Below are 23,568 nucleotides of genomic sequence, written 5' to 3'. Positions count from 1 at the left end.
GGGTAATTTCAGGCTCCTGGCTTGCTAACAATGTAGGTTTTAGCTTCGAAGTCTGCTTTTAGTACATCCATACAGACAGTAATGTGCCGATAAGATTGGTGGAGTACGGGAAGAGAACTCAAGACATCAACCAGATTGCTAGTATTGAAGATAAGCTGAATGAGTTGACGATAGAAGATAAAGAATAGAAAGTTAATTGTAATTTTTATTTTTTATTTTTTAACTATAAATCGGTGATAAATAATTTTGAAAAGAGTTACAAATGATAGTGATATAGATAAGTAGGTGTCAACCTAGTTGCGATGTACTTATCTATTGTGATGCGATAATTTTTTAAAAAAATTTGTAACGGTTAGTCATTGATAACAAAGAATTTATTTTTTATTGTTTTAATTTCTATCAACTTTGCAAATTGTATAATTATAAATGATTATTAATAAGATAGAATTTTTGTCAAAATTTCACATATTTTAGTTACTCCTAAAATTCCATATTTTTTTAAAAAAATAATCTTTAGCAATTTTTTATAAAAAATAAAAAAATCTAGGCGGCCCTGGTTTGGCCCGAAACTGGACCCGGGGCCTCTAGGTCTGAGTCCAAGTGGGGCATTTTTCCCAGTCCGGACCCGCAAATCTAGATCGGTCCGTTTGGAGAGGCCTAGACATGTGACAAGAACATGACGAAAAAAGATTAAAATAACCTTCTAATCCCCAAAACACACCCCTTCTGTCTTTTTCAATAGAAAGTTATTTTAGGGTCCGTTTGGATGGACATAACTATTAGAAGTAATGAGTGAATCAAAGATGTAACTTCCTCAATTATGAAGTAGAAAGTAACGGAAGTAATACTTATTTTGTTTGTTTCGTATATTTTTAGAAATAGCGGAAATAGTACTTCATCATCTTCTTTTATTTATTTGTTTGTTTGGATAGAAATTGGATATATTATTTAAGATTATCTGCCCTTGGTAAATCTCTAATTTAAGTGGACCCCACTTTTTATCCGCTTCCCCTCTACTTTTGAGCTTTTAAAGGCGAAAAAAATCTAGAAAGTAGGAGTGCCACATAAACGTCACATATGTATTTATGGAATTAGCTGAAGTAGTCTTTTCGGAGAAACAAACATAATTTTTTGTTTGAAGTAAGAGAAACTTTCTCTACTTCAGTTACTTCTTTGCTATTTTCGTACAAACAAACATGCCCTTATTGAAAGTAAGAAAAAAAATTTATTTATTGTTTTTTACGTGCTTATCACGTGATATGGTATAGTTATCGCTGATAGTGTGAAAATTAAATTAAAATTTTTCATGTGAGGTTTAGAGAAATAAAAGAGTTGGGGAGAGTTATGTGTCAAAAATCAATCTCCATGTGAGAGGTTTAGAGAAATAAAAGAGTTGGGGAGAGTTATGTGTCAAAAATCAATCTCCTTGGGATCGGTTAGTCGCATTATATTGGATGATGAATTATGAATAAAGATATTTCTCCCTTTCATATACATATGTTTCTAGTAGATCGATGCTGAACTGCCACATATATTTCTGCTTTCATACGCTACATTTGCCCATAACTACAATTCTCTCTCTCTCTCTCTGTCTGCCTCTCTCTCTCTTAACATTTCCTTCACTTTCCCTTGAAAGCTAATTAAACTCTCTGTTGTGCCTCGAGAAACCAAACCAATCGCCGAGAAAGATAAAGAACCAACCAAAATCAATAGCACAAACAATCAAACACCAGTTTTACGTGGTTCGGCGAGATGCCTACGTCCACGGGGCAAGGAGGGGGGAGTTTTTACTATTAGAAATCAAGAGGAACAAACTAGGGTTACAATCTCTCACCAAAACCCTCAACAACTCACTCTTAATCTCTCCAATTGCTCCTAGAATAGAAGCTCAAAGAAAACCCTCTCAATCTGCTCAAAACTCCTGACTTACTTACCCTAGAATCGAGTTTGGGTATTTATAGAAAACCCAAACGAAACGGGTCTGGAAAACAGACCCAGCCCAAAACCGCTACGGCGGTCGACCGCGATCCATCGCGGTCGACCGCGGTGGTCAACCCAGTCGACCGCGGTGGTCGACCGACCCGAAAGCAGAAACTTCTGCGGTCGACCGCCGCGGTCGACCGCCACTGATCCAAACGTCCAGAGCCTCCTGTGCACGAACGCGGTCGACCGCAGCAGTCGACCGCCAATCTGTCTGCTGCCTGAATCCACTTCTGAGCTCCATCTCTACAAATCTCCACCTCGGCGAAGATTCTACCAAAACTGAGCCGAGACCAATTAACTGAGCCTACACCGACTACACCAAATGCCTCATTTGCTAAGACCGAAATGGGAGTGCAACCACTCACCCTAAATGTCGATGTCGCTCACCAAAACGGCTGCATCATAAAGACTGCCTACGTATCCTCTTGCCCAAGGAATCAAGCCTTCACGTAGTTCACCCAATGGCCTCCAAAGGCCCTCAATCCAACCTGCGGCTGATAGCATCATCAACGACCACAATCTGAAAACAATCCAACACCTCCACCTGAGATGTAACAATGGTCGTATCCAAAACATATCCACCAGCTGCATCCAAATCAACTACCTCATCATCTGCACCCATAAATAAATGACTCTCACGCTGTGCCACCTCAGCTGGAATCCCAAACAATGCAGAATGACCTGGAGTATGTGGGGAAATCCCCACCCAATGTGGAGTAGCATCAACCTCCACCCGTTGCGGTATCTCTCTAATCTGATCAATACTCTTTACCTGCCGAGAGTCCAAAGTGACAAACCTGCTCAGACCAAACTCAGAAGCTCCCCACTGATAGCCGAACGAGCCTCTGAATCCCAAATGCGCAATTGGATCCAATCTCACATCCACGATGTGACCAAGTGCTGGGTAGCCAAATATCCGACGCCAACCAAAAACTGAAGCAACTCCACCAGATCTAACAACTCTATACACAACAGTCGGCAACCTCATAAGATGACCCAAACCTGTCGAAGCCTGAATATCAGACCCATTGCTCGACAACCAATGTCGATCCTCCTCCAGAAAAGAATAGCTCACTAAATCCGCCACCTCATCACGTCGCCCCACTGTCTCCTCTCCTCTGAAGTGCCTCTAACTGCCATGAGCTCGGCACCAATGCAAGAAAAGACTCCTACTAGAACAAGTATGACTGGTAACTTTTCTGCCCATACACATCCTCCAACTATTGCGGACTACTAGGGCTTTATACCAATGGGACTTGGTTGCAACCCAAATATGCCTAGTACAATCCCCAACATAGGAAACAAAATAACGATTACCTCCCACTGATGCATACATGGAAGGCCCCCCAATGCCTGACTGTACACCTCCAATAAGACCCCTCGATCGGTGGATAGAAGTGCTGAACTCCACATCGGTCTCCTCGCTCATCCCAATGTGCTCACAGGACTTCAATCTACAGGTCATAGCACTCCTCAACAATCTGTACACGGTATAACCAACAATATATCCCAGCACCAAACAATACCACAGTCTAGCCAAAGAAGTAGTCAGTGCCCTATCAACTACCGTGCTCCCAAGCAGATAATACAAGTTACTCCGTCTGACTCCCTTAATCATAATCATGGACCCCGATGTCACCTTCAAGTGAGAATCCGCCAAGGTCACCCTATAGCCTGATGCCTCCAATACCCCAAGTGAAATAATGTTCTTCCTCAGTTGAGAAACGAACCTCACATCAGCCAACTCCCGGATCATCCCGTCACTCATCCGAATCTGAACGGTACCAATACCACCAATAGGGCATCTTTGATCATTACCCATGAGAATAATATCCCCTCTTTCCAACTCCTGAAAGCTGGAGAACCAATCCCTTCTAAGGCATATGTGGTAAGTAGCACCAGAATCCAACATCCACTCGGTGGAGTCGGCAACATCAACTGACGGAAGAGCTGGGCACGAATAGCCCGAAGAATCTGAATCTGAAACATCACCACTAGCCTTGGCAACATTCACCTCTGAAGCTTGAATAGCTTTCCTTTATTCTTCACGGCTTGCAATTTTGGGCATTCGGCTTTCCAATGTCCATCCTCTTTACAAAAGGCACACTGATTCCTACCAACTGCAGGATGCCCTCCTCTAGACTGCGACATTCTTCCACGGTTTGGACTTCTAGCTCTTGCAACCAATGCCTCCGCAACCGGCTCAATGGAAGTCTCGTTGTCCTTCTTTCGAAGTTGATAGTTCACAAGGGCTGCGGTGACCTCACTATACGAAAGAGATGTCTTCCCATTAATAAGAGTGAGGACGAATGTCTCATATTCCTTGTCGGGCAAGGAACTCAATAACAACAATGCTTTATCCTCATCTTCAACAATGACATCTACGTTCGCCAAATCTGCAAGTAGCTTCGTGTAGTGGTTCATGTGATCACTAATGGATGTCCCCTTCTTCAATTGGAAGCGATAAAGCCTCCTCTTCAAATGCAAATAATTTTTGACGTTCTTCGTCAAATATTTACCCCTTAGGACCTCCCAAATCTTCTTTGCCGAAGTTTTATTCATCACATCATATTTTAGATCTTGGGTAAGGCAAGACCTAATCACACTACACGTCGTTCTATTTATTTTCTTCCAAACCTTATCATCCATGTTGTCCGGTTTCCCGTCCAACTCCAACGTATCTTTCAAATTTTGCGCGTTTAGCGCATCCATGACTTCGCATCGCCAAAGTCCAAAATTATTTGTTCCATCGAACTTTTCCACATCTATCTTCATAGAATGGACATTCAAACTTTGTACGGTCTTCACACTAGAAGAACCCTCTCCACTTTTATCCTTTCCGGTCATATATCTCAAGGCACCCAATAAACAATTGCGGAACAAATAGGAAATAGATCCAAAAATTGACCAAAGATAGAATTTTTACCACAAAGATTCCACCTTTATCACCAATCGAAGCTCTAGAGAAACTTCCCAACTGATCTACCCCTCCAAAAAGCCCAAGTGTTGCCCGGAGCTCTGATACCAATTGTTGTGCCTCGAGAAACCAAACCAATCGCTGAGAAAGATAAAGAACCAACCAAAATCAATAGCACAAACAATCAAACACCAGTTTTACGTAGTTCGGCGAGATGCCTACGTTCACGGGGCAAGGAGGGGAGAGTTTTCACTATTAGAAATCAAGATGAACAAACTAGGATTACAATCTCTCACCAAAACCCTCAACAACTCACTCTTAATCTCTCCAATTGCTCCTAGAATAGAAGCCCAAAGAAAACCCTCTCAATCTGCTCAAAACTCCTGTCTTACTAATCCTAGAATCGGCAGAAACTTCTGCGGTCGACCGCCGCGGTCGACCGCCACTGATCCAAACGCCCAGAGCCTCCTGTGCACGAACGCGGTCGACCGCAGCGGTCGACCGCCAATCTGTCTGCTGCCTGAATCCACTTCTGAGCTCCATCTCTACACTCTCCACATATAATTTGTGTCACAAACAAACTTGAACTTTCCCTTTCTCTCTACCTTAAGACCACATAAGATTTTTGAAAAGGAAAGCAAATTTAATAAGTATTTTCGACTTATTCATATTGTTTTTGGTTTGGAGATTCTTATTGATCTATACTTGAAGTATATTGTCTTTCAAAATTTATTGAATTCTTTGTATAGAACATGAAAATAAAAACTGATAGTGGTTAGACTATTATTGCTCTTGCTTATCATAACATTATAAAATATTATTTTTAATGATTATTTGATGAGTACACATTAACGTACAAGTTCTACAAGCTCTAGACGGGGAAAATGTAAGCTTTTTGACAAGCAATCGATGATAGAAAGGCTAATAGATACGGGTAGTAGCCGTGGCCAGGATAATCAACAAGAGAAATTTTTAAAATTGAATGATATTTAGCTACATATTTAGTAAAATATTGGGATCGGTTAGACGCATTTATGTTGGATTATGGATAAAGATATTTGTCTCTCTCATATTAATGGTATACAAATGTTTCTAGTAGGTCGATGCTAGACTGCCACATATATTTCCACTTCCATACGCTACATTTGCCCATAACTACAACTCTCTCGCTACATTTGCCCATAACTACAACTCTCTCTCTCTCTCTCTCTCTTCTCTCTCTCTCTCTCACATCATTTCCTCCACTTTCCCTTGAAAGCTAAACCCTCCACATATAATTTGTATCCCAAACAAACTTGAACTCTCCCTTTCTCTCTACCTTAAGACCAACACACACACGCGCTCTCTCTCTCTCTCTCTGTGTCTCGTAGCAACATGGAGGTTGAGTACCGAGAAGTTAGTAAAAACTTTTAGAGCTCGATCTCTTTCTCTAGAGTTTTCTCATCTCTCTTTTTTTCTTTTTCTGTTTATAAAATTTTCCAAGCTTGTGAGTTAATTCATGAGTTAAATTTTCAGGATTACATTAGAAATTCGAGAGGTGTGCAACTCTTCACGTGTAGATGGCTACCTCTTTCTTCTTCACCCAAGGCCCTTGTTTTCCTTTGCCATGGTAAGAACAAAATTACAAACAACACTTTTATTTATTTATTAATTTTTTTAGTTTTGTTTTTAGCTCGTTCTTCATTTCCTCAACATTTTTCTTCCAGTGTTCCTAAAAAAAGAAAATTATTTTTCTTCTGTTGAGTTTTGCAGGTTATGGCATGGAGTGCAGTGAATTCATGAGAGGTAATGTAGATTGACTTGATCTGTTTTCATGTTTTAACTCGTTCACATTCCCTTCTCATTGAGAAAATAAATATTAGGTTCTTTTTTATGGTTAAAAAAGGCACCTTTTTTTTGGGTTTTTCTATAGAGTGCCCATGGGCACTCTATAAGAGATGAGAGAGATAGAGATAAATGAATAGCTTATGGGCCCCCATGATTTGCATTAATTTATGTGCATACTTCATTTCTCTATATTTCTCCTCTCTTTTTGAGTGTCCATGAGCACTCTATAGAAAAAACTTTTTTTTTTGTGCATAGAGATCCTAGGCTGTATCCTCATTTAAGTTGGTCATTTATTACCGCATGTACCATTTTTAAAGAGCTAGCTCGTATATCAGCTACTAGTTACATATGAAGTGATAATTGAGCAGTAACTTGTAATTTATAGGGGTAGTGATATGGCCTGGTTAGTTCACAAGAGAAGTGGTGGCCACAAGTGGTGAAAGATCCTACAGATGTTTCATAGTCATATACCGAAGGCACATGATTGATAGTTTAGACTATGTTAATAAATCTCGTGGAAGATTGAAGTATGATGGAAGATTGAACTGTACTCAAATTAAGAGAGAGAGAGAGATGTTAAGATTATTAATATGTGAGTAGTCTCACATTAGATAGGATAAGAAGTGATGAGTTTAAAATAAGAATAAGAGTTAATACTTAGTATAACATTTGGGTTAAAATTGATTCTCAGCCCCTTAACCCTAGTTAAGGGGCCAATCAACTCTTGGTCGGATTTCATTGGACCCGATTTATCCCTAACGATTTTTTTCTAAATTTTTTTTAATACCACAACTCATTTGAAAATGTAAAGTAAAAGTTATAGAAATATTTTATTTTGTGCCCCCACACTCATTTTTATGCAAACTTTCTAAAACGTATATTACTGTTATAACGTTATTATAATTTAAGATCAATATTTCCAAAAGTACAATTCCACCACATCTAACTTTTCTAACTAAAATATATATATAAAGTAATTTCTTACATCTAAGGCTTGACCCAATTAAGATTGGTTGGTGAAACTAAAACACCAACCATTTATTTGTTTTTAATTTGTTGGGTGAACCTACCAATCCACCTCCCATTACCCCTTGAATAAAAAAAATTGAATGTTACTAGAACAATGACATCAACACTTTAATCACCGGTAGAGTCAGATCAACTAATAATTGTCCTATATCATTTCCGTCGTCTTCTTAGATTTTACCTTGTCTTCTTCTATATTTTGTGATATATTTTTTTTTCACGGCTTAAAAAGCAAGCATGCATGATGTCACATACATAACCATCAGAAAAGATTTCCTAAATTGGTCCCTTGTAGAAAATGACGTGGAGAGGAGATCGTGACAAGTGTACCCAATAGAGATTTCGAAGTAGTCTGATTGTACTAATGCAGCAGTTTGATTGTCCTAACGCAATATTGACAGTTATACTAACATAATATTATGATTACATCCTATTAGTTATACTGGTTCAGTACCGATGGTCTCCACCATATTTTAGATACATTCTATTGATTGCACTGATATCGTATAATAACTGCATTAACTTAGAACTAGTCGCAAGGCACGTAGTATGATCTCCACCTTCCGTATGATTTCCCCTAGAAGAGACAGGAATCTCGTTCGAATGCTTGAATATAAAAGAGGATGTTATGAATCATTCATAGACAGGATAGAGGATAGTCTTAGGGGCTGTTTGGTTATTTCCTAAAAAACTAAAAAATAGAAATTCAAACCAAGAAAACTCAAAAAGTACAATTTCACACATTTCCATCCTTAAAACTCACCCATAACATCTAATAAAATATTATTTTTATCCAACAACTCATCCATCACATCTAATAAAATATTATTTTCATCCAACAACTCATCCACCACATCTAATAAAATATTATTTTCATCCACAACACCACTCAACTCATCTCATCTCATATTTAAAAATTACTCACATCATCCAATAAGATTGTGACAACTCATCTCATCCCATTAACATTTTATTTCTTTGTTTTCCTCCCAAAAAGCTAGGAAAATAATTTCCTTAAGTGTGGGTCACATCATCCAATAATATAATGACAACTCATCTCATCTCATCTCATATATTTTCTTATTTTTAAGAAATAACCAAGCAAAAGAAAACAACCTATTACAAGAAATAGGTTTCTTATAATTTATTTCATTATTTTTTTCGCCAACCAAACAACATCAAAACAATTTTTCTTAAAAAATCGCTCACATCATCCTATAATAAGGTGACAACTCATCTTCATTTCTTTGATTTCCTTCTTTTTTTAGCAAACCAAACACTCCCAAAACAATTCTTTGATTTAATAGTTTTCTATTTCTTTGATTTTTAATTTTTTTAGGCAAACAAACAAGCCCTTAGAATCTCTGACTGTTCTTGACCATGAAATCCTCTCATGGGTAATAATGGATAGCCAGACACATGATGTGGTCAATACAATGGTTTTATATTGACGGAATGACACACATATGAATGATATTTTTGTCTCCTGATTAAAAAAAAAAATTCATGTTTTTTAAAGTGCGGGCCCACCGTATGAGTCTGAGCCCTGTTTTAACCTGACCCCAAAATTTATTGATCACGGTCAAGTTTTCGGTTGGTTGGTGGAATCCTCTCCCATCACGGCCATGAATGCTCTCATCAATGCTTGAGATTTTTAAGTAGTAGGAGACGACGCGAAATCTGACCGTTGGATCCGAAAGTTGACGGCTGCGATTAATTGCAGGAGTAGGGAGTAGGTTGGCTGCTGCGGGGTACGGAGTGTTTGGGATTGATTATGAGGGACACGGGAGATCGATGGGCGCCAGGTGCTACATCAAAAAGTTCGATAATATTGTCTCCGATTGTGATCGCTTCTTCAAATCAATATGCGGTAATCTCAGTTTACGTTTTTTTTTTTTAATTTTTTTTCCTTATTATTAGTTTTTTTTAAATTTTTTTTATAATCTTTTCTAAACTTTCTAATTAGATAAAAATGGTGCGCGTTCAAAGTTACACAAACCCATCGTGGGCTATTGAAATTTGTCATAAACAACAGTAAGATGAAGACACAAGTTCTAAACTGCACTTGTAAATTCTATGAATCCTGATCCAAACAAACCGTCTTAGTAAAAGTAAACTCTCTTATATTTTTATGAAAAAATCACGGTAAGCTTCTCTCATTTGAGAAAGTTCAGGGAAGTTTTGTACAAAACCCCCTCCTGTATCTATTTAAATTTACCCAGTAAGAAATTTTAAATTTATGTATAGACTTCCAGTCAAAAAAAAAATTATGTATAGACATATCAGAGAACTCATCTGGGAAATCTAATGGACCCTTAACAATTTTAGTATGAAGTTTAATCAAAGCTTAAGGTTTTGGATCATGATTGGTTATCTGCAAAGATCCAGAGTATAAAATAATATTGGAAGCAAATTAGTTATTTGGATTAGTTTTGTACAACGTTAAATATGCACTTAAATAATGTTAATCCTTGGATCTAGGCACGAAACTCGAAATCTAATAACTTATCAGTTAACATCGTTTAGATGCACATTTAATGCTATGGACTCGGATGCACTTGATACTCCACTTATGTGACTTCTTGATAAGCATTAAATGCCCACTCTTATTTCAAACTTCAAAGGATCCCTTAACTCTTTCTCAAAAAGTATGTGGTGGGGGTGGGAGAAAGTACGCAAAAGTTTTTTTTTTCTTTTTCTCTTGGAAAGATAAATTTAAAAAAAAAATAAAAGAGAGATTTCACAAAACCCACTAAACTGTATTACGTTTGAGCATACTCTTTTCAACTTTATAAATCCTATACGCTTGATAGAAGGATAGTTTAAACCTTTTATCATTAAAAAAAACGGCTAACGATTTGCGCAAAACCCCCCCATCTGTGAAATTTAGCCAACAAATAGAATAAATTACTTTTTCTTCATTACAAGTTTTTTTCGATGGTAAATTGAATATTTGTCCTTCTCAATTTCTATGGTAATTAACCAGAACTTGAAGAGTACAGAGACAAGAGCCGTTTCCTTTATGGAGAATCAATGGGGGGTGCAGTTTCTCTTCTCCTCCACAGGAAGGACCCCGCGTTTTGGGATGGCGCAGTCCTCGTTGCCCCTATGTGCAAGGTAACTCTTTTTTATTTATTTATTTATTTATAATTAATTAACATGAACATCCTCTAATATTGTGCTTTGAAACCTATTATTCTATTTGTCAAAAAATAATTCAATTTAACATAAATATAATTTTATTTATTTATTTTTTTCCCCGCAATGATTTGTAACTAGATTTCAGAAAAGGTGAAGCCGCACCCGGTCGTGGTCAATCTTCTGACTCGTGTGGAAGAGATCATACCAAAGTGGAAGATTGTTCCCGCTAAAGATGTTATCGATTCAGCCTTCAAAGACCCAATTAAACGTGAAGAGGTAAATTTCATTTGGTTCGTTTTGTAATAAATTTAGGTTATTAGGTAACCCACTTCTCTTAACTCTAATTAAATTCCTTTTTACGCGAACGTCCGTTGCAAATCTTTGGCGTTCAGATTCGGAGCAACAAGTTGATCTATCAAGACAAGCCGAGGCTCAAGACCGCGCTAGAACTGCTTAGGACGAGCATGAACCTCGAGGACAGCCTAGCTCAGGTACTTAAATGATCGTGGACTAAGTAACAACGAATGTTAAGTAACTCTAGGAAACTACGTCAACAGGTGAAAATGCCATTCTTCGTGTTGCACGGAGAGGCGGACACGGTGACGGACCCCGAGGTGAGCCGCGCGCTTTACGAGAACGCCGGGAGCTCAGACAAGAAGATGAAGCTGTATCCAGGGATGTGGCACGCGCTGAGTGAGCCTATGGACGATAATATACAGGGCTGTGTGTGCGCCGACATCGTCGCCTGGCTGGACGACACGCACGGCGACGGGATGGCGTGGCCGGGTAAAAGAGGGCCAGACTGACCGAGAGTTACGGGCTTGAAAGAGGGCCGACGGAGGACGGCGAGAGGCACGCGGCGGAGGCGGCACGTGAGGTTTCACTTGTGCGGGTGGAAGGGAGGGACGCAGCCTCATTCCTCAATGTGAGGTTGGATGCTGACATTAAATCGTGCGCTTTGTTAGTTGGATTTGTGGTGAAAACAGAAGGTGTGACGGTGATATGGGACCATAGAATTAATAAGAAATAAATGCGTATTTATAGGTATCTGACTTTTCTGTCTCTGATGGCCTTTTGTTTGCATCATTAATCAACGTTGAAAGAATTTCAGTTCTTTATGTTGGTTGGCTAAGAAGCCTGAGGGTAGAAATACAGAAAAATTACAGTTCTATCATGAATCAACTATCAACTTATAAACGAACTCATAACATAATACAAAATTATAATACAGAGACGTCTAGCATTGCATCAACTCAAAAAATTGAAGGACATCTCACTCATGAAACTTATTAACTTTGTACCTCCTAGATGGAACCTCTTGCCTCTTTTACCCTCAGATTTCACCCCAATATAATATTTGCCCCAGGTAGCGCAAAAGAGTTTTTAAAAAAAATTCCATCATCAGCTCCATCTGCCAAAATCAGACGACGCCGGTAATAATTTTTCCAATGGGTAATAATTTCCAACGCGAGTGATACTCAAGAGGAGTCAATGTGCAATTAACCCATGAAAATAAGCTGCAATAGACATAAAATCTAAAGCAACGAACAAAACTAAACTAAACTAACAAAAATAATTAGTATGTTTTCTTCTCCATCTCACATAAATTGTTCCTAGCAGTTGCCTGCCTTCCCACATAATAACCACACAAACAACTCCCAAAAATTCAAACCGTGTATTTCTTTCTTGTTTCTCTCTCTCTCTGGTGTTCAAAATCAAATGGGACAGGGTGGGACCTCAAGAGTGGACCCCGCCTGAATCTGGCCCCACCCAATGAGCCTCCAGTGCTTCTCAACTCGCCTGCTTAGGGCAACCTTTTCTCCTTTGTTGGTGCACACTGGTGCAGTGAGCTGGAGCTTGGCCAGATCGTTCTTCACAGCGACCACTCGAGCTCCTGTGGACATGGACCCTATGTTGAGCATCAGGATCTCGTTCTTTGCGAGTTTTGACACCTTTCCTTGCTTCTCTGTGCCTTTGGTTCTCACCCCTAATAGCCTCCGGAGGAGAAAAAAGTTAACCTGAAAATGTGGGCGATTTGAGACTTGCTGGCTTCTGTATTTCATATTATTTTAATTTGTTAACATTGTATATTAACTCAAAAGAAGCGGCCAACATTTGATCTAAAGTAGAAGCAACATGACGAATAAATGGTACATTTCACAAAATCCCCTCAACTCTGTAGTGTTTTGCACAAAACACACCTAACTTTATAAATGAGCAAGAAACCTCTTTGAACTTTCAAAATTATACAAAACCCTTCTCTCAAAAAAAAATTATACAAAACCCTCCTGAACTATTGGGTGGGAGTTACCAAAAATGGTGTTAATGTAAAGAGTAAAAGGTCTAAACTACATTTATTAGGGAGAACGAGGAAGGAAATTTAATAGGAGCTGGGGACTGTTGAAGGGCTTTGGTAAGAAGAGGGAGAGAACTTATAGAAGTTGAGACAGATGGTGGCAGAGGAGTGGCAGAAATTCCAGCGAGAATTGCTACTGGAACCCATTTAGGGGGTTTCATGCTAATTCCTCAAAAAGTTTCGGAGAGTTTTGTGCAAAGTCCTCAAAGTTTAGGGAGGTTTTGTGAAAATTATTCTATGGGTAAAATTGTTCAAAGCATGTCAACATCTTAAGTCAGTATTTTACTAAGACATATTTGGGGATTCTCTAAGTTATGAAGTTTGTAAGGTCTTGTGAAAAATACCCTTAATTTCAAGGGGTTTCTGTGAAATTTACCCACAAAAAGGAGAAAAAGTAAATGGTCGTTCATTTGTTTTTGCAGTTCCTTAACCTATTACATTAAGCAAGAATAAGAATAACGCCCTTAAACAGAGGGCGAAACGGAAATTAACTGTTGGAACATGAATAAAGATGACCAAAGGCTGGAAAGCTAACCTCAAGCTCAACAAAAACATCAGGCAATGAACCAACTTCACCGAGTACTTGACCCACAAGCCTATCAGCACGAGTCAAGGTTGGATCCATAGTTGTACCTACTCCAATGAGTCCCCCAGGCACTGCAAACTGGAGTTCATTTTGCTCGGCATATAGCGAAACGATTCTAGAATATATCGGTGTACATTTGATGTTCCCATTTTCATCTTTAAGAACAATACCCGGACGTACTTCAATAAACTGGTTCACCTTCAAAACTCCCTACATGCAGAGATATGGAGAGTTATGTCCTTAAACAACGCGGGTTAAAGATTTGTATGGAAATTTACCAAAATATGAAAGAAATGTAGCCGTAATCACTTATACCGCATTTTTCACAGACATTCTCAGAACATTCATGTAACAATGACAAAATGATGAAAATTTTATGTAATGAAGACACAAGCATATAGATTGACATACCCTAAGGATACTTCCACCAGCAACACCACCTTTTATCTCATCAACCTCAGAGCCAGGCTTATTTACATCAAATGAACGGATCACAATCATGTTTGGTGGTGATTTGAAGTCCCTCCTAGGGATCGGGATTTTGTTGACAATGTACTCACAAACAACATCAATATTGTACTTCAATTGGGCAGAGATCGGCACTACAGGTGCACCATCTGCAATTGTTCCCTGCACTCATCACTTTCTGATATTTAAGAAACGTCCAAATGAAAGCAGGTTGGGATAATAATTAAAATTCTGTAAAGTTTAAATAGTTGGATGAAACTGACCTGAATGAACTTCTGAATAGCTTCATGCTGATTAATTGCTACACTTTCCTGAATAAGGTCAATCTTGTTCTGTAGAATTATAATGTGTTCGAGACGCATGATTTCAACAGCAGCGAGATGCTCAGAAGTTTGAGGCTGCGGGCAGCTTTCATTCCCCGCAATGAGAAGCAAAGCTCCATCCATGATGGCAGCTCCATTAAGCATCGTGGCCATGAGAATGTCATGACCCTAGAACAGAAAGCATCAGCAATAGCATATTTAGTTTTTAGTGCATATAAACATTTTTCAGCACAGCCAACAAAAACTCATGCATATACTCAACCAGAGTTATTCCGTCCATACACAGGTAAATATTAAGAAACTTATAGTCAATAAACTATGTAAAGAGCAACAGAGTCAACAACAAGCTGATTAGCATTGAGTTCGTCATTCGTTGCTTACTCGACAGAACCAAACAAACAACAAAACGTTCACCCCAAATGTTTGGGATCGGCTACATGAATCCTATCCTATTCGTCCATTCTGCTCTGTTCTGGGCCATCTCCTCCATCAAGTTAAATATTATCATAAACTAAATTATCATAAATTAAACTAAATTATCATAACTTAAATTTTCATAACATAAATTAAATTAGTATTGAGTACGCCACTCACTGCGAATTCCACAGAACTAATTAATCCAAAAAGTGAAAGCCAAAGTAGGATAGCGGAAATAAAAGGTCAGTTATTGATATTCTAAGAACCATCAAGAAGTTTCATTTGGAAAGAACAAAAAGAAATCAGACTAGTTAGTTCCCAGTAAATGTGAAATGGCTATTTTAGCTTTCCATGGCATTTACAGAATGCTATTTAGAAGTTCCAACAATCAAATACCTAAGGGAAAAAAGATCATAATACCTGCCAAACACAGGGAAATCTGAAAATTAACAGATTATAAATTTGAAGCCAAACTGATTGAATGACACTATAGGCAACCATGCATGTGAACACATGCAGCTCGAGATAATCGACAACAGGTTGGTGAAGCTACGAATGATGACAGACAGATATGGCAGGATGTTTTTTTTCTTTTTTTTTCTTTTTCCCCTTTCTCCTTTTTTTTTGTTGGCTCCTTTGTGTGAAACTATTGTGGGAAGAAACCTAAACTAGTTTATCCATAGTTGTTAAGAACATGAGATGCTATAGCAAACAACGACCCAGGTTCAATCGTTCCGGAACCGGGCACGTTAGTGAACTGGATCATGGGGAATGCAACCCATTTTAAAATTCAAACCGGTTAAAATTTTGAAAAAGAATAACTATTTCCCAGAAAAATGAACAACAAAATGCGTGACAAACTAAGGGAGAAAAGTATGCACATCTTATTATTGAACCATGATTATGAAGGTTCTTTTACCATACTGATATCGACTAACATGTTTCTTGAATCTGCCTCTTGCAGAACCTCAAATTCCTACATTTAAAAACCGAACCTAAAGCGTACCACATTCCCTAGGGTACCATATAAGCCTTCCTCAACCCTGATACCAAATAAGTGGCCTATCATGCTCCATTCCCTTCTTGTGATAAGGAACAAACCACGTTCCATGTAACTATGGGTTTAATTGTGAATTTACTCCAACCGAAGGTTACTGATGTAGCTAACTCTGTACTTTGGGAGCTAGTCCATTATACTTGCCAATTGCTGTCAAATATATTAAGCCTTAAACAATTGACCTGCATTTAGTCATTTTGTGTGAAATCAGTATATTCACTAACTCATTACTCAACAACAGCCTAAAATTTGGCACAAACGTCTCAATGATATTACTTGTCACCACTCCAATGTCAATAGTGATGACACTAGAAAACATTCTCAACAACGTTCCTTAAGCCTTCTGGCTCAAAGATGATCACATGTCAAATCACTGATAAGCATGCAAACTCATAAAAATTATTGAGACATTTAAATTACTTTCTTTTCAAATATCATTGAATAGAAACAAAATTCAAGGTTGTCCAAGGATATATGAAAAGTATCAATATATCATATTCATCGTGAGGCAAAGTAAAATATCATTGAATAGAAACAAATTCTCAACAACCATCCTCATGTATAGACCAATTAATCTCAAGTCATGGTCCAAATAAGGCCAAAGTGGGTAGGTAGGACTAGCAAATGGTTAAACTTAACACTGTCTCTTACTAGGATTTATTTACATATTTATAATACTTTCAAGTCACTTTAGCCTATTTGCAATTTCTGCAAAGGTTCAAGGGTCAATCTCTAATTCATTCTTGCAATCATCCAGGTTTATTTGGCACATATTTGCAGTGAAAATTTTACCTAGGGAACTAGGGTGGAACAAAATTCACAAAAATTCCCTCAAAGTTCTCTGTTTGGATTTTATCCAGAATCTTTCTGGTCTTTGAATAACATTTTGACAAATCAGGAGGTTCAGTGAAGTTTTCTGCTTTTTTTCTTTTTCTTTTTTCCCCTCCTTTACTTCATCCTTTTCTGTTAATTCCAAATCACAAATTGCATGGTTAACAAAGTTTTTAGATTTATTAACTATATGGTTATTGACTTGGAGAGTGCTTGACATGCAAATGCAATTATCGTGTAGAAGTTTCAGGTAACTTTGCCTGAAAAAATAAGCATATATTGGCAGCTCCAGTGAGGAAACTCTTTGCTTGATTAGTTTGATCCCCATTGTGGAACATGAGAGGTGACAAGGGACAAGTGTCCCTTGCCTCCTTGCAATATGATGGCTATAAAAGGCAAAGAGAAGTTTTCCTGCCTAATTTGTACAATATATCATCACAAGCTTAGATCTTATAGTCTAGTTAAAAGTATTTCTAGGTTAAATCTCGAATTTGTAATATATACAAAAGTTTACATCTTGAGTTTGCAAAGAAAACAAAAACAAGGGATTTCCAATGAGGGGCTCGTTGGCAGCTAACCAACCAAACAAAATTCCTATTGATACCACAATAATATGAGTTCCATCTGTTATTGTCACCTATACTTTCTCCATTAGAAATGACGGAAAGTTATAATAGCTGTCAACATAATGCAAAACCCAAAAGCTGTTGTTAACTATCTGGTCTATGAAACTGTAGATACGAAGAGAATTTATATCCTGGAAGATTAGTGGTCAGATAGATTTCACCTGGCTATCTCATCCCGCAAATAAGCAATACTTCAAAATTCTCGCACAGTAAGAACAGGTATATAAAATGACAGGGAAAACACTCCATATTTCTTCCGGGGAAATAAAATGTATAAGTTAACAGTTTGTGCAATTAAGTAATGTGCAGGAATGTATATATCTGGCTCTGTGGCATTTCTGTTTACTAAGTGAGAACAAAGATCACTATGCACTATGGCAAGCCTTGTTAACTTTCCTCTTCATCTAATTTCTCTCCTTGCATAGAGGTGTGCTAAAGATCACAACCTAATTGGACAGGCAGACTATATGACCTCCAGGATGGTTATCATTTCGGTCAATCCTTTACAAGTCTTTGCATACCATAGTTGCCCCAGTGCCAACATCTTAGTAGTTGATCTACTTGGATAATAATCACATATCTGATAACATGGATGAAAATAATACCTATATGGATAGAGGACCGTGCTAGTTTAGCATATATAAATAAAAATGAATAAAAAACTATAAGATCTCTGTTCATATTCTTAACAAGATTTCATACTAGATGTCTCAAAGTATTGCAAAAATTATTTAAGCAAAGTCATCTTACCGGACAGTCCACAAATGAAACATGTCTCAAAAGCTTCATTCTTGCATTCTCAAAACCAGGCACATCACATAAAGGACTATCTTCCTTTCCACTTCCATAAGCCCTGCATGCATCAGAATAGGCCATCAGCATCCAAAAATAGATATGTACAGAAACCAGATTCATTTCTTCTGAGGCATCATACTTGTAGCACATTGGCCGAGGACATCTATCATCTTCACATTTATATATCTTTGCATTCGCATAACCCAGTTTGATAGTAATATTTCGCTCCAACTCATTCTTAAACCGAACAGTCTGCATTAGATACATAAATCCAAAAGACGTCATAACCAAAACTAATGTGTTATAAATAAGTGTAACTAAAAAAAAGCTTTTGTTGGCTATAGAAAATAAAATAAGTTCTCATTACACAATATGTAACTAAATATTAAATATTTTAATCATAAAATAAATGCATATTTGGATGCAAACCAATTTCCAAATTTGCAAATATATATTTTCTCTAAACGATATATGAAACATGTAAGATGGATAATACTGCAAAAATTCAAAATGAACGATCCTTTTAGTAACATAACAAATGAAACAATGGAGCAGGACTGCAGAACGTATATAAAAAACAACAATATATATTGTCAATAATGTTTACAATCCATACATATTATAACATTATAGATTTTCTGGATTTGTAACTGTTTACTTTGTCTTATTAACCAAAGCGACCAACCCGCCTTTCAAATTGAATTGATGTACACTATGAGTTGCATTATTCCTTGGAACTACCTACTAGCAACACATCAAAAATCATAATGAAATTGCATTCTTGAACTAAAATATAATAACTAGGACAGTGAAGTTATTCCAGAATCCAGAATGAATTTAAAACCAAGAGAAGCATAGTACCTGAACACCAGATATTGCCTTCACCACAGTTGACTTTCCATGAGCCACATGGCCAATAGTACCTATAATAAATGGTCAATAGATATAAGCAATCAAACTTCGAGAATTACAATATCTATTCTGCTATGATGGTTAGCCCAAAAAGAGTAACAGTATGCAAAACTTTTGATGATAAGGTACTCATTCTTGCAACAGAAATTTAGATATAGTAACATGGGCGCAAGAAAAGACATGCACAATGCGCCACATGAATAAGACATTTTTTTAAATAGAAGTTTCTATGTGCCACTTAAATCATATGATTCTGTATACAACTTAAATAGCATTCTCGATAAGTTCTTTTACTTTAAGCTCTACCATACAAATCATAGTACTCCAGTGTTTGACTTCTTTTCCATGCCTAACTAATTCATAACAATGAGAATGAAGTATAGAGACAAACAAGAATGCAAATACTTCTTTGAATAACAAGATTCTACAAAAAACCCATTCCATATGCTTAAAACACAATTTGATTTCTTTATTTGATTCCTTAACCAACTACAACTCTACCTTAACATATGCAGATAAACATCATTCATTTCTTGACAATTAGACAGCCCAATGCTTTCATCTTCACGTTAATTTTTCAATTAAATACCCCAAAGCCCTTGGTTTATTCCTCCCTTTCCCCAAACTCAATGAAATTTGGGAAGATTTTTTTTTTTCATTCACTTTTCTCTATAAATATTCTTGAACAAAAAAAAGTCAACTTTCTACACTTACGCCTCATTTGGTACGCAGGAATGGAGTCAAGTGAGAACGGAAAGAAGATAGAAATAAAATGGAATAGATTTGGGAATAGAATGTGCATTCTCATTCTCATGTTTGGGCGCGTTTAGAGAATGAAACGGGAATGACAATCTTATTCTCATTCCCATGTTTGGTATCATTTGTTCACAAATGAGAATAATATTTAGTTTTCTAATAATGCCCTTATAAAAACACAAAATTTTAAAAACATAAAGATATTTTAAAAATGACTAAATAATTCATTTTTTTTAGAAAAAATAAGTTTTATAGAAATAATATTTTTTCTTATAGAAATAAATTTCCAGATGATAGTTATATTTTAGTACACCACCTCAGCAACAATTTTGAACTTTTGGCATACTAATTAAAAAATAATTTTCATAGAAACTATTTTTTAATATAAATAATTATACTTTCATATTTCTAACTTTTAATGCTACATGTCTACTACGTGTACGAGCAGCTAATGCAACTAGCATCACTATGCACAAAATTATACAATAGACTGAATTCCATATGCATGATGCATGATTTGTGACTGATTTCCATGTGCATGCATGTAGAGAGAGATCGGAAAAAACACTAACTTTTGAAGGATTAGAAAAACATGTTAACTATTAGTCTGTATATAAAATTTCTATGAAATTTCAAATGCACCTTTTAACTTTCAAACAAATTGATTAGGAGTAGAAAACATGTTAACCTAAAAAGTTTGAAGGGATAGAAAACATGTTAATCTCTAATCAAAATATAAAGTTCCAATCTCATTAATTAAGCACATTATTTCTTGTTGTGAGTGCTTTGAAAAAATTACTGAAAAGATTAGGCACATATGCTTCAATGGAACTTCAGATCATACATCTAAAGATCAAATATTTACTAACCTAATTGCTAATAGATTACGCAACCGAGTTGCCAAAATATAAAAAATTACTGTAAAGATTAGGTAAAGATTAGCCACACATACATATTTTAAAAAGAAATAATGGTTACCTAACCGAGTCGCATCGAGGCGAAGATGAGATTTTTTTTCTACTGTTGACGCGATGGAACTAGGGCAAAGTCAATTAAAGAATAGTATTTTAATATTTTACATCTATTTATATATTTATACGAGCAGCTAATGATATTATTTCTATAAAAGTAATTTTTCATATGAATGAGAATTTATATATATTCGTATCTTTTAAGGAGGGTATAATTTGAGATTATTTATTTATTTTTATTCTCACTTAAGTGGGAATATCAATTCCTTGTCAAATGGTTGGGAATAACTATTCTCACATGAATTGATAAGAAGTGGGAATAACAATTCTAGCGTCTAAAAATACATCGTGTTTGGTACGCATGAATAAAGAGTTAGAATTGTCTTCCATTCCCACTCATTCCCGCGTACCAAACGAGGCGTTAGGGGCATCAAACTGTCAAAATAGATGTTAGGATGAGGCTTTGGGTAATTGAAGTGCAAATAACCCTTAAACTTATATAATTTCCCATATATTCCACCAAGAACTATAAAAGATATAAAACAATAATATAAACAAAAAAAATTACCAATATTAATAGTAGCTTGACGAGAAATCACTTCGGGCGATAACGGAGTCAGCGTGTTCACGTCCAGCTTACTTAGATCCTGCTCCATTAATCCTTTTCGAGACATTTTCGCTCGATCTTTTCTCTACTTCCAAACCCTAGACCAAGAAACAAAACCGTAAACCTCAATCAGATACCAAAATCCTGAACCCTCAAATCTCAGCAAAGACCAAGTGAGATCAGATGCAAGGTAATTATAATTGCTTCCTGTGAAAGGAATTAAAATTGAACTTAAAGCAGAGAAACTGTTCGCTTTTCATTCTTTAGCTTTTGGACTTCGATATGGAAAACCCTAAACCTTGATCAGATATCGAATTCCTAAACCCTAAAATCTCAGCGAAGGACGAAATCTGATCGGGCTTTTACAAGATTGAATTTTGAACAGAGAGATTTTACCTCTGTTTTGGTCTTTAGATTTTTCTTTTGCGGATTTTTGGACCGAAGACGGCGAAGAGGCTCGATGGAGGAAAAGGAGTTACGATAGTCTTTGTTCTTTCCGATTTTATGCCTTGGCTTATTATTAATTATTAATTAAAAAAAGGCTGATAAAAAAAATAGGGGAAAATGTTTCCATGCCTCAAAAACAGAAACTTCATGTGTTGTAGTCCTTCTAGTTTTTCCTATGTGATTCAACCCCTTGAAGTGTGACACTTTGTGCTGCAGTTATTTTTTAGTAATTATTACATGTCAGCTAAACTAAAATCCACAAAATAACCTTATCCCCACTCTTCAATCCCTCAAACCCAACTCTCTCATCTCTCTCTCTCTCTCTCTCTCTCTCTCTCTCTCTCTCTCTCTCTCTAAAACCAAGGGCTTTCTCAAGTTCGTCTCTCTGGCCCTCGCCCTACTCGCCGTCGCTGTCGCGGCCTCCGCCCAGACCCCTAAGCCTCGCCNCGCCGCCGCTTCCCGCCTCGCCCTCGACCACGTCGGAGTTCGCCGCTGCCGCTCTCCGCCTCGCCCTCGAATTTGTCGTCGCCTCCTCTCCTCCGTCCGACCTCGTCTTCGTCGCTTGTCGCCGCTCCCCGCCTCGTCCTCGACCATGCCGGAGTTAGCTGTTGCCGCTCTCCACCTCGTCCTCAAGTAAGTGAAGAAGTTCTTTATACTTACCATTCATTCATTAATTTCAGAAAAATGTGACAGTTAGTTTTAGTTTTATCTAGCAAACGAATGTGTATTCTAGGTTGCATGAAAAGCTTATATTACAGCAAAGAGCGGTGTCACCTCTAATGAAGTATTTTGTGCATCCCACAACGGGCTTGTTATGTTTGCTGGATATGAGAAGAAAATCAAGGAGTTTAATTAAGTATTCAGTTCATTTGTTTCTCATGTGTGACTTAGCCTTGTGTCAAAAAAGTAAGGGCTCACAGAAGTCTCGTGATTTACATAATTCAAAATTGTATTTTTATGTTGAGGCTCGTGGACGTAATGGCGGGTTTTGAAGTCAAAAAAGAAAGTGAATGACATGGCTAGTTTTGACTTCAATTCTAATGAGACTTTTAATGTCTTCTTTATTTTTCTACTTGTGACTCTCCTCTGTTGATGAACCAACAACACCCTCAATTTCTTTTCTTTTTTCTAATCGGGAAAAATAATTGTGTCTTGATCTTATATCTAAAATCTTAGTTCTTGAGCTCTTGGGCTCTCAAGTTAGTTCTAACTTGCTCCATGTTAGTTCTAACACGTCTTATGTTAGTTCTAACCCGCTCCATGTTAGTTCTAGCTAGTTCTACCTCTAATTCATCTTAGTTCTAGGCTCTTGAGCTCTCAAGTTAGTTCTAACTCGCCCCATGTTAGTTCTAACCCGCCCCATGTTAGTTCTAGCTAGTTCTAGATCTAATTCATCTTAGTTCTAGGCTTTTCGGCTCTCAAGTTAGTTCTAGCCCGTCCCATGTTAGTTCTAGCCCGCTCCATGTTTGTTCTAGCTAGTTCTAGCTCTAATTCATCTTAGTTCTAGGCTCTTGGGCTCTCA

General features: G+C 37.2%; 2 protein-coding genes across 2 annotated transcripts; one reads left to right on the top strand and one right to left on the bottom strand.

Annotated features, from left to right (window-relative positions):
- LOC109841688 (caffeoylshikimate esterase-like) lies at positions 6,059-11,700 on the top strand. Its single transcript, XM_020410632.1, has 8 exons — positions 6,059-6,295; positions 6,416-6,509; positions 6,653-6,685; positions 9,477-9,623; positions 10,740-10,870; positions 11,033-11,170; positions 11,287-11,385; positions 11,452-11,700. Exons 1-8 carry the CDS (start codon positions 6,275-6,277, stop codon positions 11,698-11,700), a joined length of 912 nt encoding a protein of 303 aa, XP_020266221.1. The 5' UTR covers positions 6,059-6,274.
- Positions 12,367-22,099, bottom strand: LOC109842850 (eukaryotic translation initiation factor 2 subunit gamma-like). Its single transcript, XM_020411753.1, has 9 exons — positions 21,996-22,099; positions 21,561-21,697; positions 19,215-19,276; positions 18,493-18,605; positions 18,309-18,411; positions 14,568-14,795; positions 14,248-14,466; positions 13,786-14,046; positions 12,367-12,912 (listed from the first exon to the last, which is right to left on the bottom strand). Exons 2-9 carry the CDS (start codon positions 21,664-21,666, stop codon positions 12,610-12,612), a joined length of 1,395 nt encoding a protein of 464 aa, XP_020267342.1. The 5' UTR covers positions 21,667-21,697; positions 21,996-22,099; the 3' UTR covers positions 12,367-12,609.

Source organism: Asparagus officinalis, chromosome 5 (genome assembly GCF_001876935.1).
Source record: "Asparagus officinalis chromosome 5, Aspof.V1, whole genome shotgun sequence".
Lineage (NCBI taxonomy): Eukaryota > Viridiplantae > Streptophyta > Magnoliopsida > Asparagales > Asparagaceae > Asparagus > Asparagus officinalis.
This window is presented reverse-complemented; position numbering and strand designations above follow the sequence as displayed.

Excerpts from the sequence above, each read along its gene's own strand:
- LOC109841688 (XM_020410632.1), top strand. The coding sequence starts at position 6,275 with ATGGAGGTTGAGTACCGAGAA. Across the intron at positions 6,510-6,652 it reads CCTTGTTTTCCTTTGCCATG|GTTATGGCATGGAGTGCAGT; the intron begins GTAAGAACAAAA and ends TGAGTTTTGCAG. Across the intron at positions 10,871-11,032 it reads TCGTTGCCCCTATGTGCAAG|ATTTCAGAAAAGGTGAAGCC; the intron begins GTAACTCTTTTT and ends ATTTGTAACTAG.
- LOC109842850 (XM_020411753.1), bottom strand. The coding sequence starts at position 21,666 with ATGTCTCGAAAAGGATTAATGGAGCAGGATCTAAGTAAGCTGGACGTG. Across the intron at positions 19,277-21,560 it reads TCAAGCTACTATTAATATTG|GTACTATTGGCCATGTGGCT; the intron begins GTAATTTTTTTT and ends CATTTATTATAG. Across the intron at positions 18,412-18,492 it reads CCTCGGCCAATGTGCTACAA|GGCTTATGGAAGTGGAAAGG; the intron begins GTATGATGCCTC and ends TGATGCATGCAG.